Source organism: Myotis brandtii, unplaced genomic scaffold, assembly GCF_000412655.1.
Source record: "Myotis brandtii unplaced genomic scaffold, ASM41265v1 scaffold8, whole genome shotgun sequence".
Lineage (NCBI taxonomy): Eukaryota > Metazoa > Chordata > Mammalia > Chiroptera > Vespertilionidae > Myotis > Myotis brandtii.
This window is the reverse complement of record NW_005371219.1, coordinates 1,800,339-1,822,081: the sequence shown is the minus strand read 5'-3', so window position 1 is coordinate 1,822,081 and position 21,743 is coordinate 1,800,339. Positions and strand designations below refer to the sequence as shown.

Genomic DNA, 21,743 nt, shown 5'->3' with positions numbered 1-21,743 from the left:
TCTTTTCAGAGAGGAAGGGAGAGCGAGATAGAAACATCATGCCCTCCCTCCCAACCCCCATAGGGGATGGAACCCGCAACCCGGGCATGTGCCCTGACCAGGAATAAAACAGGTGACCTCTTGGTTGCTGGGCTGACACTCAAACACTGAACCACACCTGGCCGGGCTCCCCATTTCCTTAGCTAGAAATAATTTTAGATAAGATCCTAGAGTTTAAAAAGTGCAAAACCTGAACAGCTGTAGTATTAAATGATAGTCTTCAATCTTATTCCATGTATTCCTTTATTAAAAGCATAAGACTGTAACTATCCCCATTTAGTTTATATTTTAGAATTATTAGATTCATTCAAAAATGAAAAGCAAAGGCATCATTTATATCAGAGTAAATCAAATGTTCAATATCAGTGCAGCACTGGAACAGACTTACCACTTGGAGACACAATTACTGGCTGAAGAAGTCTTTGCTCTCCTCCTGGGGGGAGGTTCAGTGCAATGACAAGCACTGTCCCCAAGGTAGTACCAACCCATAAGCAGGGGGAAGGAGACGAGTCTGCCTTTCGAGTGAAAGTCTCACAGAAATGGAGAGCAGAGATGGCTTCTCGAGATTCCTTATCAATGCTGGTTACACTCGAACTCCGGGACCGGCTGAAGGAATTGTCTTTCACATCTAAAGTGATTTGAAATGTGAGAGTGCTCAAATTATAAAATAGCACATTTTTTATTTGGTATAAATTCGGCTAAATAGTTAATCTGCAAAAAGACAACACATTTAATTTTAATATTTTAACTGAAAAGAAAAACTATTTACTTTTATGCTACTAATTTTTTTATTTGCTCAAATATAAAATGGCAAATGAACAAACCCCACAGTTCATTGAGAATCACTGATCGGCTGCCTCCTGCACGCTCCCCACTGGGGATGAGCCTGCAGTCCCTGGCATGTGCCCTTGACTGGAATTGAACCTGGGACCCTTCCTTCCGCAGGCCAACGCTCTATCCACTGAGCCAAACCGGCTAGGGCGGTATTTTTAATTTTCTACATTTAAAAATACATTTAGAAGTACTCTAATTCTACTTTCAAATTTATTATATGATGCATTTTCCCCCAAATCTGTCCCAATGAAAGCCTTTAACGCATAAAATTTGGCTTTCATTTTTCTTGAATGCCATTTTAAATGTACTTCACATTCATCTAAGGCATTTTTCATCACAATGTGTAACTGGTATCAGGTATATTCCCTGTTCCCAGCTGTCTGTAATGACAGGGATACTTGTAAATTATACTAATACACCCTCTCTTGTCTTTAGCCACCTTCTTCTTTGTGGCCAATCTCGTCTGTCTCAAGCCCTGGCCTCTTATTTCTAGGAAATGCATTTTGAAATGCTTATGGGGATTTTTTTCTACGTCTCACTATGCAAAATCAAAAGACATCACTTCCCTAAAGCTCTAAATTCTTCTTTGTATTAACAACACACCAGTCTTCATAAGGAACAACACTTACATGAGTTGCAGTTTTGGTTCTTCCCTTTCACTTTACCTATTTACCCCTGGGATGCTAACTCCTATGTTGTTTTTATTCCAATGTTGTTTTTACTCTTTCTATAATCAATCAACTCCCATTACCTGAAGTTCAGGCCTTCATGATCATTCATATAGACTACCGCACAATTTCCAAGTAATCTCCTCACCTTCACTATCGCTGTTCCAACACAATCCAATTAAATAATATGAATGTACAGTTGCAATTCTATCATTTCTATTTTTAAAATCTTCGGTGGTTCCTCTTTACTGATCACGCCTGTAATCTTATTCAAGTTTTTAAGACTCTCCACAAAATACCTCCAACCCACCCTCCCAGCCCTATCTTCCAATGCTGCCCTGCTCCAGGTTACTGTGGGAAACAAACGGAGCCATTCAGTGTTCTCCAAGCACACTCTGCACTCACTTTTACACTTTTGCTGGTGATTGTGCCCTTGCCTCACCATTTCTTTACCTTTCAAGATTGTGCTTATTCTCCTTCTCAGGTAACATAATCTTCATGAAGTTTATCCTGATTCTTAAAACCATAAAGTTTTCCTTCTGAATCTCGGTATCTTTTTATCTCTTCTGTGGCACTAATAGTACATTTTTCTGTAGTTACTTCTGACTTATCTCAGGCCTCACTCTAAAGTGACCGTAAGTTTCCTGATATAAGTAAGGGCTGTGACGTTTTGATACCTTGCATATGAAAATAATAAATACTTGCTGAACACACATCTATAGTTGAAAATATCTAAACCAATGCATTTCTGCTGCACACTGGGATATGTTAAAGTTTCTAGTAGTGCCTACATATAATAAACCATTCCTCAAATCACACGCTTTCAATACTATCATGAAGTAAATGACTTCATCATGTCATGAAAAAAAAATGTTGGTCTTCTAAGTTGTATTTTATGAAATAAAAAAGGTATTATTGAATCCTATTTATGCCAAGAGCTTTTTATAATCAAATTTAGATTCACATATTAAAAAATATTCCCCCAAATAATAATGATATTCAACAATTTTGATTATGGCTAGCCTCTGAAAACAATAAAGCTACTAGTAATGACAACAGTATAGGACATTTCTAAATATAGTTTCTAAAAATGTCTTTCTTTTGCCTGAGATTATATTTCCTGTTACAGACTATGACACAGTAGAAAATAACTACTTACTGTAAATGAAACAACTTTCCATAAACAATAGCTCATTGGGAATTTGTAATATAATACTGATTCAAATGTTAACTCTTAATAGTTTCCAAAGTTATTTTGATAAAATAACAAAATTTAAATCTATTTTGCAATAATAAAGTATTTAATTTGTTGCTTTAATGAAAATATACATACAAAATGAATGAACATATATTTTCAGTTGTGATCCAGTGATAAAATTGGAAATCAATGATACAAGAAAATTTGATAATATAAATTTCAATGTAAATTAAGCTATGTGAAAACTCTTATTGATATTTATTAAAATTACATAATGATTTGCAACAATCTATAATTCAAATGTTAATTTGTAGGCCAAATAAACAGTCTTTTAATTAATAAACTAACCATATAAATTTCATAAACTACAAATTCACATGTATTATGACTTCACTTTAAAAATTAGATTACCAAAGGAATTCCTAAGGCTAGATCAAACAGGAAAACAACGTGAATCAGGATCAACTTTGAACTTACAGAATTAGACTGTTTATTTAATCTGCCTAGAACTGTTTGGATATAAGAATTTCTAGCAGTTTATGAATTACAACATCTTCTGACTGCTATTAAGTTACATGTTGTGAGTCTTTGTGGCTTGAATTTCAGAAATTGGGCAAGATAAACACATGGAATATAAATTTAAATTTTAGTAACAAGAGCAGAAATGAAAATAACTACCAGTAAACAAGGCTACCAGGTGCTATATGTCATCATGGCACTTTACATTTTATTGAATCCACATAACCACCCTGAAAAGTATTATCATCACAATTTAACAAATAATAAAACAGAGGTTCAGACAGATTAAATGACTTGCCCAGCATGACAAAGCTAGTTAATGGAAGAGTTCGGATTTGTGCCCATGTCCAAAACTTTCTACTAGACAACTCCAGATAGACATGGGTTAGTTATATCACCAACAGTATACAAGTGGAAGATTTGGTTATTATTGAGTATTAAAGTTCAGTCTTTAGACACACACACAGACACAAAACACCTTGATGACGTGGTCTTTCTGGCAGATCTAAACTCGGATAATATTTGTCTTTAAGATCTTGACCCAGGGCTAGCTGATAACAACCGTATCATAAAATTGTTTCTCTCATGTTTCTCCAGATGCCCAGAACATTACTTATACATAGCATCCTCTCCTCCCCACAGAGCCTAATGCAAAAAAAAAAAAAAAAAAAAAATCTGTATCCCCAAATCAAAAAATAAAGCCAAGAGGTGAATTTGGTCAGAGTAAAAATTAGGACAAAAACTAATTCATAATTAAGGTATATAACAATCTGATGTTTTGCCTCCTATAGCTGACACTTGAAAGTGACATCAGAACTCTAACAATATCACGAATGGTTCCTGAGTTGTGGGCCAGGGAATCTGGAGTGATGAGGCTATAGTGAAAGTGTAGTGTCACACAATTTCCCCATAAGCCAAAGTGGATTCTACTCACAGAAGCTTCCAGAGCTGCAGGACATTCCACAGCCTGGGCTGCTTCAGCAATATCTGGTAGCTTGAGCCTATCAATTAAAGCTGTTTTCCCTCAATGACTCCCCAGCTAATGTAAACAATTACCAGCTAAGAATCTTTACCAAAAAACAGTTCAGCAGCACAATGACTTGAAGGGAAATTACCTAGGCAACGTGGAGACTGTTTCAAGGCATATATCAACCAAAATTATAATTGGCTTAGGGAATTTAAATATATGGGCACACAAGCTAAAACAAACTAAAGATGACTTATAAAAGTATGGAGTAAACACTTTGATTAACTTATTTACATAAGTTATAACAATGTTCCAAAAATAATTGATTATGATATTTTTACTTATTTAAAAGTATTTGCACATGTCTTTTCTCAGTTTTTAAGAAACTAAAAGATATTTTAACTAGTGGTATTTCATGTTATTGAAATCATGGACCTCTTTGAGAGTCTGATGAAAATTCTGGATCCTCTTGTTGAAAAAAAAAGTATATTATAAGCCTCAGATACAATTGGGTTCAAATTACATCCTTCATTTTTATAGTGAAGGGAACTGTGCCCTTCTCAAAACATATCTTAGCATACATTCTAGGATTAATTCATGTTTCCCTAAATATCAGTGATACTACAGGTTTCTACTAAATTGTTTTTCCCATGTTCAGGCATGGAACCCTTTACTAACAACAGCAGAAGATCTATGCCCACTCACTCATGATCACATACTTCCTATCAGTGTAACTGATATAAGACTATGATTTGAAAATGTTAAATTAGTATGGTAAAACTGACCAATACCTAAGTTTGTATTATGCATGAAAAGATAGTCAAGGAATCTAGAGAATAGTGAGAAGATGAGATGGATGAGCAAATTTAAAGGAGAAAAACCTAGTTATTTCCACGACAAAGATGGGTGAGACCATCCTTATACAGTCATACTTATTCAATTAAAGGCAATACAAATTTCTGAAATTAAAAAATGTGTTTAAAAAGAAACCATGCTTTATATTTACTACATAAAATCTTACTTTTATCTTTATTGAAATCTTATTTGTCCCTACTGTGGGAAATCAGGGAGCTGTTTTTAAGTGGCATATAAAGCAAAAGGAATTTTCACTCTGCTTTCCTAATGGAATAGCTGCATAGAAAGTGCTCTAGAAGAAGATAGATTTCCCAACTTATTATCAACAAAACGTTCTTCATATGAGTGTTATTATAATACAAAAAACTTATGATTTATTTTGAAAATGTTAAATTCTTATAAAATTTAGCAATTGTAGAATTCAAATTAAGTTTTCAGGTGGTTAAATGTGATGTAACAACTTTTAACAGAAATTAATCTGAAATTACACAAATCTTAATCTTATACTAAATTTTGTTTAGATATAAAGTATGACAGGGCTAAGGAAATGTATTATTCTATTTTACTTGATTTCATAATTATCTTTCATAATTTACTGATGGTTTTTAAAGGCCATTAATTCTTTAATATCTTAGTCATTTTAAACTTGACTTCTTATGAAAATGTAATTTATGGTAATTTTAAATTTTCTGACTTCCTTGTCTTCCCATTAAAGGGAGTTTAACTACTATGGATTTTTATTTATTTTACTTACCTAAGTCAGGCTTTAGGTCAGTAGGCAAGCTTAACTTCCTTGACATCTTTGCTGAAAAATAAAATGCATTTTTAAACTTCTGAAGAATCTTTGATTGATACTTAGTAATACCAACTGCTCTTGAAGATTGAAGCAAATGTTTATTAATAAATCTAGATGCTAAGATAATTGGAATGATTAATAATAATATGGGTGGAAAGTAAATCTTATTTTCAACTTTTTAAAAAGTATGTACTTACTTGCTGTAATATTTTTTCAGGGTTGAAGCTCTTACTTCAACAAGGAAGCCTTTTATATTCTGTTAATTATTCCGTAGGCTCAAAGGAAAGAGTTAGGCTTTTCTAAGAGAAGCAAGGTCATTTCTCAGAAGGAAGGTATTGTAGATAAGGACAATAGAGGCATAAGACTGAGTTTGGGTAAGTGATGTAATAAAATTGCTGTAGCTCATCTTCATAGCTATTGAATTAATTATTTTTAAGTTAATTTCTAGAACCTAGGACAAATCTGTATGTACAACCAAATGAAGGCATTTGATTACATTATAAAATGTTCGGCTCAACCATTTCTTGATGTAAATTAACACCTCTATTTACATTTCAGCAAAAAAGAACAAACACAAAAAATTAAAAAAAACCCAAAACAAAACAAAGTCATGCTCAGTCTAAAATTACAGTATTTACAAAAATGTAAACTACAGATATTTTGATTTCTACTTAGTATTAGAATAATAGAAAAGCCTGCATATAAACTTATTGGAATTCACTTTCCATCCTCAAAATTAGTTATTGCATTCATCTAGGAAGTGATTTAAAGTTAGGAGCTGTTTTACTGTATCTATTATGTTAGTGCCAGTGCATGCGAAACAGAATAGTGCTTCCTACGTGAAATTTTAAAAAAGCATGTTTGTTAATACATGAGTGCGTATATCAGGTTAAATTTTGGACTGTTAGAAGATATTTAAAGCACAGACCCTGCTAGTCCATAAGGGCGCCAGTAAACAAAGAGAAATCCAGTCATAGAACATACTTCCACATCTAAAAAAATGACAAATCCAGTGTTAGGAAAGAGGCATTAGGGAAACTGGGAAAGGATTGGGGGTGGGGTTGGGTGGGGAGGGGTATGGAATAGTTTTCACTTCTAAGCTTCATAATCTAATCAGCATCCTTTAAAAAACAACAATGGGTCAAATATATGAATCAGTCTTTTCCCACATTCACCCCAACTTAATTTCATTTAAAAAATAAAATGCAATAGAAAACTAAAATAGCCAAATGAAATCTATGGTTACTTGACTTCATATAAATGGTTGCTATTGTATTTAATATCCAATTCCATTAAAATTAGAAGACATTATACCCCAAAACCATCTTCTAAAATGCAATATTAAACATTATGAATGAATGTCAATGTTTTCACTTAATACCATCCACATATTACGTGAAGCAGAAAAATAAGTCTGGTACAGTCTAAAGATGCTCTTGTTAGAATCAGATGATGTGGATGCCTCTCTCGACCCCACCATGCTGATCTGATCAAGTTATTCTAAGTCTCTGGACTAGTGCTGATCAAACTTGAAAGTGCACAAGAATCAGCTGGGGGTCTTGTTAAATCAGATTCTGATCCTGTACCTGGGCGAGGGCCTGGGGTTCTGCACTTCTATCAAACTCCCAGAAGATGCTGATGCTGATGCTGGTCTCTGAACCACACCTAGAGCAGCAAGGTCCCTACATTGAAAGCACCTTCAGGATAGGAAACAGGACTAATTCATTAACTCAGAGGGTATGTACATTAAGTCCACAACAAGCATTTCTTTAAAAAACTTCAATAACTAGTTTAAATAATGTGGAAGTGTAAAATGTAGCAGTTAGAACTAGATTTGGAATCAGAATAAATCTGAGTTTGAATCTACTTCAACCAATTAGTAGGTAGATGACCTTAAGCCAATCACTCTGCCTCTCTAAACCTTAAATTTCCTCCTCTGTAAAATGTAGATAATAAGGCTAATTTCATAGCTTTGAGGATTACATAAGATAATGAAAGCAAAGCACTGAGCATAATATATTATATATAGTATGGATTTGATGATAGTTATTTAATAATAAGCAAATGGAATATACTTTTTTCATAAACTATAAAATGCTATACAGATGAACAATTCATTTGACATTATAAATAACCCAATGTTACTTTATTCTAATTCTATGGTAATATTCCAAGTAACTAAGCATATGCTTTTAATCTCCTTTAGGATTTCTACTAGAAATTCTTCCATATAATTTTTCAGATATTTTAAGAAGTTAACCCTTCCCATAAAAGTTTTTTTTTTGCTATTTATTTATTTATTCATTTATTAGGTCTAGCACCACTTGGTTTCTCTAACATGTAAAGAATGGAATACAACTAACCAGCCTTCAAATGCTTCAGTTGGTCTTATTTTTCAACATTTTATATAGAGGTAAGACTACACACAAAAATGAGGCAGGTTTTCTGAATATAGTAACTTTACTATGTCACAAAATGATTGAACTATGAAGTCCATTATCTATATACTAGCGGCCCAGTGCGCGAAATCGCGCATGGTCGTCTGCTGCTGCTCGCACCCCCGCCTACCTGCCCGCACCGCCCCGCCCACCCAACCACCACTACTTGCCGTGCTTGCTGCCCCACCTGCCCACCACCCACCTTGCTGCGATCAGAGCCTGTGGGCCACGGGGGAGGGACTGAGAGGTGCTCAATGCAGCCTGGCACTGGCTTTTTAAATATATATATATATATATAGATATATATATATATACACACACACACACACACACACACACACACACACACACACACACATATATAGAAGCCTAAGTGACCTTCTGACCGTCCGGTAGCTCTGAAACATAATGACCACAAGGGGGCAGATGCTCTGACTGGTAGTTATGATGCACACTGACCACCAGGGGGCAGACGCTCAATGCAGAAGCTGCCAGGCTGTGGTGACTTGGCAGCTGTGGTTTTTCGGTGACGCACCCAGAACCAGAGAGGAGGGAGCCCGATTTTGGGGTGCGTTACCCGAGAACTGCCCTCTCACAATCCAGGACCCTTCGGGGGATGTTAGAGAGCCAGTTTCAGCCCGATCCCTGCAGGCCAGGTCGAGGGACCTTCCACCCCCCAGTACACAAATCTGTGCACCGGGCCTCTAGTTTCTTCATAAAACACTTTGCAACTGGAGACCCACAACCAGACCACCAACTCAATCATAGCATTCAATCAAAAGACATTTAAGCAACATTGCTGTTATGTTTGCATATAATGTTAAGCAATCTCCTTGAATTTAGAACTTGAAATTAAAAGATTAACCTATAGTGTTTAGTGTTAAGTATAGCTATTAATTAATATTATGAAAATAGATACAGAACTAAGAGTTTTGAGGAGCAGAGTGAAACTTATTGATCTATTAAATACTTACTGGGCACATGCCAGTAATTTGTCAGAAGACAGGGGTTTCCTGGCCTCCAGGAGCTTACAGTCTATTACAGGAAACAAGTAACTCCAAAGCAACGTAGCCAGTACTACTAACAGAGGCAAGCACAATGTACTAATTTATACCTATCTCTGGTTGGAATACTTATCCTAAGACTGTGGGTTATGAAGACAAAGCCAGCAAGGAATAGTTTAGACTTTCTACATTTTTACAAAACAGTATGTTTGCCAAACATATTTGTTGACAGTATTTTTCTTTTGATATAAAATTTACATGTAAATGCACAAATCTTAAATGTATATTCACTAAGTTTTAACAATGTATACACCATGTAATTCAAAATCATAGCAGGATATATAACTTTTATCACCACCCCAAAAAGGACACACATATTCCTTCCCAACCAATTTTTGCCCTCGTCCCCAGAAACAACCACTGTTCTGATGCCTTTTCCACCATTGATCAGTTTTGCCTATTGTAGAACTCCATATACATGAAATCATGGTATAAACTCTTATGTAAGGCATCTTTCACTCAGGATAATGTTTTTAATCTTCTTTCCAAAATATTTTAAAGGTTAAATTCATTTTTCAATGCACAGAATGAGACTTTTTAGATGAAAAATGACAGTCTCAATTAATAGATTCATAGGCAGTACGAGATTAACATTTTCTTTCTGTTGTCCTACACTCATGCATTTCATCTTTAAACTTTTTTGAATTATGTGTTCCTTACAGAAATTTGGAAAATATAGAGAAACAGAAAATAAGGTCCTCATGAACGTCCATAATCAAGAAGCAACATTTTTGCATATTTCCTGCCAGTTCCTTTTAAAATCCATTTTTATTTATACAGTTGAGATGAACTATAATATACAAATATTTCACAAACTTTTGTTTAGCTAAAAATAAAGAAAAACATGCATCAGAGAAAATCTAGTAATATGCAAAAGTCCCAGCTCACAACTCTATCTCCTCAAAACTCAAACTGTCCCATATTTTTATCATATTAAGTTTTGCCAAGAAATCTGAAGCCAGATTACCGCCTACCTTTTGAATATAACTTGTCTATTTTTCACAGATGCTTATGGGGAAGGAGGGGAAAGGATGATAGGTCGGGAGGGTTTAAATCTTAGTATTTCACATTGTATAATTTGTATTTATCTGTCTTCAGGTTCCATAACCCTTTCTTCTGTAAATTTCCATCCAGTAAGTTTATCATTACGGATATTAAGCATTTCAGTATGAACGTTTTTATTTTTAAAAACCTTTACTGTTGAAATACCTATGTCCCCTTTTTTTTCCCCACTGACCTCTTCTAGTGTGCCCCCTACCCTTTTTTTACTTTATTCATTATAAAGTTTCTATTTTCTCCATCTGTTTAACCATTATGACTATTTTTTTCCCTTTCAGTATCTGAACATATTTGAACAGCTGCTTTAAAATCTTTGATTGCTAATTTCAACATTTAAGTCATCTTCAGGTCTGTTTCTACTGATTGATTTTTAAATTCTTGATTATGTGTCATATATTCCTACTTTTTATTGTGAATCTTTATTTCACATGCCTAGGAACTTTTGACTAGATGCTGGACATAGTGGATATATTGAAGGGAGTGTGGATTATATTGTCAACCTTAATAGGTGTCGAGTGTTGTGCCATAAATTACGAGATCCTTTTGGTTTTATCAGGCTTGGTTTTTTCTTTGTTAGGGTGGGTCTATTTCAGTTTAAATTTAGTTTTAGGTTAGGGCTTTCAAGCTAAAAGTGATCCCTATTTTTAAGGAGAGATCTTTTTGTGACAACAACAGAATAACTGAGGTGCTCAGCAAAGTCTAATGGCAACAACTCCTAGCACAACAGAATGACTGCCGGTATTATAGGTCAGCTGTCAGCCTCAAAGCAGGTGGTTGCCACCAGGCCTTGTAGAATCAGCTCTGAGGCAAGGACCTGCACTGAATCCCCACACAAGACTTCCAGGAATTCCCACCTGAGTAGTTCCTCTCTAGTACCCTCCTCGCAAATTCCAATCAATTCAGCAGCCTAGAACTTCAAACTCTGCCTGCTTAGCTTAATGAAACTGCAACTCCACTTGGGTTCTACCCATTCTGTACTGCAGGAAAGTATCTTGTGGCAGAAAGCTGGGGAAGACTGTGAGACTCACCTCATATTTTTCCTTTTTCTTAAGGATGATAGTCCAGGACTGCCTGTTGCTCAGTGCCTGGAAAGAGCCTCATGTATTTTGACTAGTTTTATAGTAGGAGGCTAAGTTGCAAACCTAAGGTCTAACGTTGAAATTTAGACTAAATGTTCCTACCTTTCAATCTTTGTGACTACTTCTGGGGGATATACTTGTTTTCAGCTGTTTAGTCTACCTCTTTGAGGGCAGATCCACTTCTAGATAAGCTTTAGTCAGCCTGCTGGGACTATACCTTGTAATTTGCTCTTAATTTTATGATGAAGTGGTTGCAGACTTTATCCAGCAATTTTCTGATGCTCATATTTTTACTTCTCAGGAGTCTCAGAAGCACTTGCCAACCCAGTTACCTTGTCAGCTGAGTTCACTGTACGAGGCTTCTGCTCATGCTGTGAAGTTATTCAAACTCCATCCAGGCTTTCAAACAGGAGACATATGACTTACAAGAGTTTTCTTAGAAGACAAATAGTCTTTTGTTCCCCCTCTTCTTCAACTGTATATTCTTTAACTCCTGTCCTTGCACTTAGTATCTTCCTTGTTTTAAAATCCTTTGTCAGTAGAGAAAATGAACTAGCTCTCTTTTTTCTATGCCTTTGTCCACAGCAGAAACAAAGGGAATGGCAGTAAAGAAGTTTCTTCAATTTGAGGAAAACTGATAATCACAGATATACCTCAGAAGGCTGTTAACTTGAGCCTTTGCTCTCTTCTTCTAAACCTGAATGAGGATATCAAGCAGGCTGGCTGAGTTAAGCAGTAAAGAGTTGCATTTGCTTGGCAGAAATAATGAAGTTATATCTGATCACAACAATCAGTCTGCAGTGGTAGTTTCAATACCAATGAAAAATGTGTGATGTTCAAGAAAAGCAAATCTCAAGGCAAGAGGATTACTTGGACCATTATTCCATAAGTGACAGTTTCATCACGATTGATTATTTTTAGTTCTTTGCAACTGTAGAAATCTCTGTAAAATTCCTCAATTATTGAGATTCTCATTGTTTCTTTGAAATTAAACAGATGCTTTGTAATTTTATTTTAGTTTTCCACCCCCTATGTTCCACATTCTATTTTTATGAGGAGGGTTAAAAAAAAAAAAACAGAATCATAACTTCTGTTTAGAATGTGACTTTAACAGTAAACAGCATACCACTTCTAAAATGTAAAAGAACATTATTATGAGAGTATGAAGAAAATGCTGAAAAAAACCCCCACAAGTTGAATTTTGTTTATACTGAGAGATGTTCAATAATTAGAATAAAGTGACAATATCACTTTTCTTACCACCTACAGAGACCTAATACTACTTTCAAGGATAATGTTGAAATATATGACATTAAACAAAACAATCAGAGTAATAAAACAACTAAAAGTCAGCATGTAGGAAAGGGTAAAAATCCAAGGGGCAAAGTGGAACCAGGATGTAGAAATTCTCTTATCAGTTATAACACATATTTTAATAGCCATTTGAATTAATAATGTAAATAGTATTAGTTCAATATATCTAAATTCCATTAGTTTGGAAACAGAATATATCTTACAAATTATTATATCTATATATGTATCTAGCATTTAATATGTGTTCAATAAACATGGTGATGAATGAATGAATAAATTAAAACTGTCACTGGAATTTTGCTTCTATAGAAAAATGCTAAATTTCTTCATAAGTGAAATGAAGAGAAAAAGAGGGCAACTTAAGTACAATCCTATTAATCATAAAGATAAGTTTTGGAAATACAAAGCACATATCTATTACCTGAAATGAAGGGCAATCTTTAAAGGGATACTAATACCTGTCTGGCAAATATTTGACAATAACAAGTTCTTTTAATTATTGAATTTCTAGAGCTTTTGTCTACATTATTTTTCTATCCTGTTTGTTTTCCATAAATTCATAAAACTTAGTGTCTAGGATATCACCAGTTAAACTCTGCAACATCTCAAACTTCATTTTCTACAGAATAAATGGTATTATATACACTTAATATAATAAGTATTATAGGCTGAACACTGCCGCCAAAATTCTTATTGAAACTGAAATCTCCAGCAGCTCAAAATGTGCCTTTATTTGGAAATAGGGCCTTTAAAGAGGTGATTACATTGAAGTGAGGCCATTATGAGTGGGCCCTAATCCGTATAAGTAGAGGAAATTTGGACACACAGAAACACCAGGGGTGCAGCTATACAGAAGAAAGACTATGTGAGGACACTTTGAGGAAGCAGCCATCAGCAAGGAGAGAGGCCTCGGAAGAAACCAAATCCGTCGACACCTAGATCTTGGACTTCTAGCCTCCAGGACTATTTTAGAGAAAATAAATTTCTGCTGTTTAAGCAACCTAGTATATATTATTTTTGTTATGGCAGCCATAGCAAACTAATGGCAGAACATAAATTGCCACATTAATAGTTCTGTTCAAACAATAGTTGAAAAAATTATTTCAATAATCTTACTTTATCTGGACTAATTTTCTTTATGTTAGAAAACAAATAGCAAGTTATTTTTAAAAAGATCATTGTACATCCTTCTGATGTAAGAAAAGGATGATTTTCTATAAAGAGAAAAACAATACAGTTAAGTACTAGGATATAAAGCACATTGCTGAGCAGATTTTATTATAAAATTTGTCAGAAAATACATCAGAAATACAATTAAAATGTGAATACAAAATATGCCATACTCTTCAGATTTTAGTCATCCTGAAAAAGAAAAATAATTCATTAGAGGGACTCAGTTTTATATAATGGTTTTAAAGTAGATGGCTGTGAAATTTAGTTCTTGACCAACTAAGGGTAACTAATAATCTTTCAAAGTAGAAAATATTGAGGTTACCTGTAAAATGGCATTACTGCACATTTGACTTGTCTTCTCTTTCAACATGAGCTTTTATTCTTTCAATGGCCATATTGTGGATTAAATATAATCTTCTATACATTAACAGCCACATTTTAGATTAAATATTGGGGAATATGAAGTAGAAATGTCAGTACTAATTTGAGTTTTTAAATGAACTGGAATGATTTAAAATTCTAAATTAATTTGATACATAGTTTTCATTCATATAGCAAACTGCAAATGGGCTTCTAAGAATTTGTTTTTCAACTTTTAAATATAAAAGAATTGGGAAGACCGCACAAGAAAGACTCCATGAGAGGGGAGACAGCTATAAGAGTCCTGGATTCTGGTCCTGATTAAGTCATTACTATGGGACATTACTTTGGATATGCCATTTAACTTCTTTGAGACTCAATTTCTTTCATGAAAATTAAAGGCGCTTGAGCTGCTTTAAAATTATAATATTAATGAGTTAGTGGTTTAGAATATAATGACAAAGAGCAGATTTAAGTTAAGTTAGAACACTTTAATTTAAAAAAGAAATCATTGGGATTCATGTATAAGAGAACTACTAAAAATAGCACTTGGACTAATGAAAATTATCTTCATTTTATGAACTTCAAAATTTTTTCTAAGAAAGAAAATCCAATATTACCCAATTAATTGCTAACTCGAAATTTGAAAGATAAAAAGGGCCTTGGAGGTATATAATGCTGCCTATATTATATTAACAACTCCCATATTAAAAATATATAGTATAGTGTAACTTAGAAGCCTTTCCTTAGCTATTATTTCTATTTGTTTTATCACAGCACTCAACTCACTATACTTATGAATCTTTATTCTTTAACCTCTAGTATTATTTCCCCCTCATAGCATCATGTAATCATTTGGTAATCATTTCTTCTATATGAAAATTAGTAATAAAATTAGACATGAGCAGGGTTGTAGCCTACAGAATCCAGCTGGAAATCTTTCAGAATAAAACAGAATCATCATGAAATAGAATTAATAAGTTTTAGCAAAGATTAATCATGCAGTCAAAAATCTACCAAACATCTAGATCATATTTTATGCATAAGAATGTCATGATAAACTGGATTAATACTTTAACAAAGATAAATATTTTAGGACTATTTTTATGTGAATTTAAATAACAAAAAGCTTTACAAACTTTCATACTTCCAAAGTTTTATAAAATTTAAATAACGAGCAGATAAAAAATTGGTAACAAATCTTATTTTCTAAATGACTTACAGACATTTCTAACACTATAGGAAAGTTATTGACTTTGGAAATGTTCTTTAAAATTTTACTGACAAAAATTAATCATAAGATATGAATAGGCCAAACAAATCACTGGATATGTATTACATGCATGTACCTTTCTTTAGGAATGCTGCAACTGCATTACATTCTGCTATATTTTTGCTGTTAAAGTCACAAGACTAAAGTTATGTCTTCTTAGGCTGCTCTTATGCACGAACAACAAAGTCATTGTCAGTATCATTTACCTGACTTAGCTATCAGTCAAGAAACGAACAATGAAGCTAGGCTATGGGTTAGGGGACTGTACTGTTTGCTCTACTTTCCTTTGAGTCTGGTCTTCGAGGAAAGTAGACTTCCAGACACTGTACATTATGTTTGGGTGATGGGTAACAAGATGGCCTCCATAATCTGGTGCTAGGACAGAATCTAATACGAGCCATGCCGATAGAACAGGGCCATAACCAGAAGATCTAGTTGCAAATCACACAATAGATTTGTTTTTGAATCGTTCAATAAATTGTCTTAAGAAGTAAGGTTGTATAGTGTCGAAGAGGACAAAAAGTAGAGTCAGACTACTTGGGTGTAAATCCTGGCTAGTTGTGTAACAATAGATACATTACTTAAGCTCTACCTCTCAAGTTTCCTCATTTGTCAAACAGGGTGAAAAAAACAAGTTACAGAGTAAATTAAATTAATTGCTAAGTATATTTTTTAGAAAATTATTGTTGTCATCTCAGCTACCTCAGCTGAATGTCGGGCAGTAAAAACAGGGTTCATTTTCCATGCTTGAGTTAGACTGTTAAAGCGAGAATGGCATTCTGCAACCCACTCTTTTCTCCCTACCCTCTCCAGCATGACAGCAACTGCCGTTACTTTCAAAGAGTAGGTGAAACTAAGGGACAAATTTTCAGAGCCAAGATATTCTGTCAGCCTTTTGCACAGAGTGGTTCTCTTACCAGTGTCAACCTCGGGTGCTCTTGGCTTAATTCTTATGCCTTACTTTATTAGGCCACTGCATAATTGCCTAAAGCTGAAGCTATAAATGTTTGTAGATTGAGAAAGAGAGAGGTGATCATTTTATGAGATTCAAGATACTACAGAGCAAGTATGAAATTGGATGATAGGACAGTGAGTTCAGAATGCCCAAGGAGTCTTAACACTTCTGACACCATAAGATTCTCATGGAAAAAACATTTCCATAGAGAGGTCTTCAGGCAATCCTATGAATTTTTTCCCAATGTTTCATTGACATGTTATGTCTTTCTTCAATAGTATATCTTATGCTAAGTCTTATTACAAAACTTGACGTTAAAGTAGGGAGATAAATTGTGTCATTTTTTTAAATGGCAAAACTTTATAGTATAAAATAGGCAGGCTCCATTTGAATGAAGAACAAATTTAGAAGTGAGCTTTTCTTCTATATACCTTGGGATATATCTTGGGATTAAAAAGACACTGAGAGATTCCAACCAAAACCAAAATTATATGTAAAATAGAAGATTTAACAGTGGTTTCTGAAGGTAAAAAAATAACTTATGTATAACTGCATAACCAACAAAGCTTGAAAAGATAAATAAGGTTAACATTTCCCAATGAATATAACTATAAAAACTGGCATGACAAAAAGAAAAACTTGCTAATAACATAAAAATAAAGTGAGACCATTATCAAAGAAGTATCCTTTCAATAATGTTCTCAGTCCTAATAAATTTGTTAAATGATGTCTTTCAAATATTCAAGCTCAGATATCCCATGATACATATTCCATTCAAAATACGGGGGGAAATGAAAGGCAGTCATTATATTTAACAAAGGAAATATAATCCCAGAATAAAAAATCAGACATAGAAATTATTCCAAAAATTTAATTATGTACAGTCACTTTCATGCAAGGTAAAATTTCTAGGTAACAAAATTTTAAAAGTTCTTTGGTAAATTATATGTAGCAAAGTCCCTTGTAACTATTTACATTATATAACAGTAAATAAGCTCTAAAATATTAAGATAGAACATATTATAAAGAAAATTTGCTGAAAAGTATTACGCTGTAGTGTTAGTACATAATTTAAATGATTTAACTATTACCCATTGATTCACTAAAATCCCAGAAATACAAAGAGGTAAAATAATTGATTCTCCACAAATGAAGAGTCCTTTGCCCAAGAATAAACCACCTTATTTAAAAAATGACCAGAGGTGCTAAATCAGCCAACGTTAACACGACTAAACAGGGTTCAATTTACAAAATGCTGACAATATGGACACTACTTCTAAGAATGTTTACAACTTAACTTCACTATATAGTAAACTTTATCAGTTGGGAAAAAGTCAATCTATTTCAGTTGCCTAGAAATTCATCCAACTTAATACAATTCAAGAACCATATGATGGAAATTTTGGAGGAAATAAGTAATATGGTAACAGTATAATAAAAATTTTGGATTTAATTAAAAAATTAAATTTATTCTCTTTTCAAAAAATGGTGTTCCTTAAGTCTTTAAAAAATTTCAGAGAATATTCAAATTTTTTCAGAGAATATTCAAATTTTTATGACCAAAAACCCTAGTTTGATTATGTCCCCAAGGTTTAGTTATATATCTGTCTATCATTTTTAAACTTTGAAAATCTTAGAGTGAGCAATTCATTTCAAAGGACATTCATGAAGACAAAATGATTAATATAAAATACTCTCCATCACTCATTTTTACTGGGGGTGGGGGGGGGGTCCTAGAAAATTCTCATTAACTCAAGGATAGTGAAGATTACAGATTAAAAGAGTCAGTTTTTTAGAGAAGCATTTCCTTGAAATTTAGGGTCTTGATAATATGAGGAAAATGGAATAAAGGTAGAAAAATATAAATAAAACTCTAAGATATTTAAAACTTGAGGGTATAAAATTGTACTACTTATGTCATAAATTGAACCCTGCTTATTTTAAAGTAGAGCAAAAATGAAAATTAATAGAAAAATTCACACAAGTCAGAGGAAGAACTGCAACCCAATTTAACTGATTTTTAATAATTATTGCCCTGAGTTTAGAAGAAACACAGCCCAAGAGATTGTTTAGCACAGGAATAACAAATTAATATATACAAATGCAATGCATTAGATAATTTTTCGGTATTGAGTTAACATTGCATATAGCAAGAATTAGAAACAAAACAGAAATTTCTATTTCCTACCTATATCACTGGCTACCATCTTGGAAAACTTTCTGCTTTTGGTCTTCACTGAAAATAATATTTTGATATAAAATGTCAAAATCTAGTCAACATAAACTAAATAAATTAAACATAATTAAAATAAATACTTTAAAATAAAGATACTATACCCTTTTCTATAAAATTATTCATTTTTTGTTCATCATCTGAATTGTGTGGTGATGAAGAACCTACACAATGAAGACAATAGAAGGAACAGGCAAACAGTCAGTCACAAACACTGAGTTGTCACAGGGAAAAATACAAACAAAATAGTCTGGTAACCTCTAAAACAAGTTTCTATATGATTGGCCACAAAGAAATATCATGTATATAGTTAACAAGAATTCTTATAATATTACAGTAAGAATGGAAATCAATATTGCATTATCTTTCATGGTAGACCAATCCCTAGTATATATAAATAACAACTCTAATTTATAATATTTTTATAAGTTACATCAATTGGGAAAAATTTTGGTAACTACTGTATGTTAGAGAACAGAAAAAGAAAAATATAAAGTAGAGGTTAACTGTTTCTGAAAGAAAATGTAAAGTTCTTGATATTAGTTAACTGAATAAAGTTTATCTAGTAGAACTCAGAATCCTGTACAAGTACTATACTGGTAAAATTGAGAGTTAGCTTTCTAGATACAAACTTCAAAAGAATATACAAATTCAATTATTACCATAAAGGCCTTTAAAATACTGAGGGTAGTACTTATAAGTTTAGCTATGTTCAAATATTTATTTAAATTTATAAGGTTAAGAAATATAAAATTTTATTTCATCTGTGACTTTTAATATATATATATATATTTTTTTTTTTATGAGAGAGAGGAAGGAGAGAGAGAAAGAAAGAGAAACATCCATGCCTCCTGTCTGAGCTCTGACTGGGGATTGAACCTGCAACCCAGGTATGTGCCCTGACTAGGAATCAAACCTGCAACCTTTTGGTGTATAGGATGATTGTCCAACCAACTGAGCCATCTGGTCAGGTCTAATAATTTTTATAATTATGATTTTATTTGTCATTTTCTTTAAAAAGGTGTTTCTAATTTTTCATAGTATTTCTTTAATTTTGAACACATATCTTTTATTATAAATGCATTCCTAAGTAGTATTCTAGTTGACTCATTAGAATTAAACAATTCTTTATAAAACAGTTAAAATGATCTCATCCATTAAATTTTTCAATCCCCTCAGCTGTAAATAAATCACTCCTATTCCTCTGAATTCCCATAACACTTTATCTAATGTTAATCAATTAATACCTTATATTTTAAGTTTACATACATATGACCTTCCCCCTGGACTGAATTTCTAAAAAACTGGTCCCCCAACTGATTTATCTTTGCATCCCCTTTGCACTCAGTGCAATCTTTACCTCTAGAAACCATTAAGTAAACATTTGCTGAAAGAATAAAGCTTTTCTATTAGAAGCAAAGATCTCAAATAGAACTGGCAATAAATAAAAACGTTTTTCTGTTTTTATTTCCTTTTTTATCCCAGTGAAAGTACTGAACCTTAATAAATAAGGTCAAAATTTCCCTTGTGACAAAAACTTGTGAGGTGGCTTTTCACAGACCAAGTAAAACCTGCCAACAATGGCAGGATCCAATCACTTTTAAGAGTCTTAAAAGATTACTCTTTAAAAACCACATACTTTTGCTAAACAGCATTTATAGGTCCTCATAAATCCTATATAAAAAAATCACATAAGTAACATTGAGCTCAGTAACATTTTCAGGAATAGAAATAACACACTTATTTTTCATATAAATATAATTCAGATGTAAAGAAAAATATGGTTATGATACGATGCTATATATTTTATTATAATATCACTGTCATTTCTGATACTAACTACAGCCACATGAATGTACAAAAGTTATTAATACTTGTTTTTTTATATATTGGAAAGTAGAGAAGTAACAAGATAATATATCTAAACATAATTATAAAACTATGTCTAGTATTTCCATAACTGTAAATTTAAAAGACAGATTTATAGATTTTTCCCCTAACTAAAAATGCCCACCACTGCTTATCATACTTCTGTGCTATCTCATGAAAAAGTTCCAAAATTGTTTTGAGCGTGTCCTACTTGAATACATTTACCAAATTACTATGATTAAATAAACATAGAAAATATACACAGCTTTTTGTTTTTTTTCTAGGGTACATGGCAATTCATGAAGGCACCATTTATATCATGGTATGTGTGGCTTTTGCAATTTGAAGTAATCTGACAAATGTGTTTTTTTAAAATCATTTTATCATAAATACACACACAAATTTTGAATGCAGTGCTAAAATAAAAATTCCAACCCTACTAAAGTGTTCAATGAAGCAATGTGAGTTTTTAAAAATAAAGATCAAAGAGATGGAAGTAATAATTTTCAATGTTAATTCAGGAAGGCAGAATTAATTTTATATCTCAGAGAGACTGATTATTTAAAAATAAATGGGGAAAGGCAAACTATTTTTAGTATAACTTTGACACTGACTAAACTGTTGAGATCACAAAACTTGACCAAGAGATTTAAAACCTTTTCAAAAAAGTTCCTCTTCATTTATATGTATTCTTTTGAGTAAATACACTGGTTTTGAAAAAGGACATATCCTATCTAATAATAGACAAACATGGTAATTGACCGTACCTTCGCTACACCTCCCATCAGCTAATCAGCGTGATATGCAAATTAACTGCCAACAAAGATGGCGGCTAATTTGCATACTGCAGGCAGGGCGGGACAGCGCCATCCTGCCAGCCCCGCTGCCATCTGGGCCTGCTATTTGTGACCCAGGGTGGTGGGCGTCCGTGTGTGACCCAACCCGGGGCAGCCGGGCGGTACAGCAGCGATCGGCCAGCCTGCCTGGCCTCCATCCAGGCATCCCGTGTGCGACCTGACCCGGGGTGGCCGGGCAGGGCAGCAGCGCTCC

General features: G+C 33.4%; 1 protein-coding gene across 8 annotated transcripts in view; it reads right to left on the bottom strand.

The window, feature by feature from the left end:
- Positions 1–21,743, bottom strand: part of STXBP5 (syntaxin binding protein 5 (tomosyn)) — a 157,778-nt gene that overhangs the window by 19,443 nt on the left and 116,592 nt on the right. For 4 of the 8 annotated variants that reach the window (XM_014531295.1, XM_014531299.1, XM_014531297.1 and 1 more), the window contains 4 exons: positions 18,929–18,988; positions 18,780–18,827; positions 5,835–5,885; positions 428–667 (listed from right to left, as the gene is read on the bottom strand). In XM_014531295.1, coding sequence (XP_014386781.1) covers positions 428–667; positions 5,835–5,885; positions 18,780–18,827; positions 18,929–18,988 — 399 coding nt within the window. The remainder of the gene's footprint in view (positions 1–427; positions 668–5,834; positions 5,886–18,779; positions 18,828–18,928; positions 18,989–21,743) is intronic. The other 4 variants (XM_014531298.1, XM_014531301.1, XM_014531296.1 and 1 more) reach the window with 3 other exon arrangements.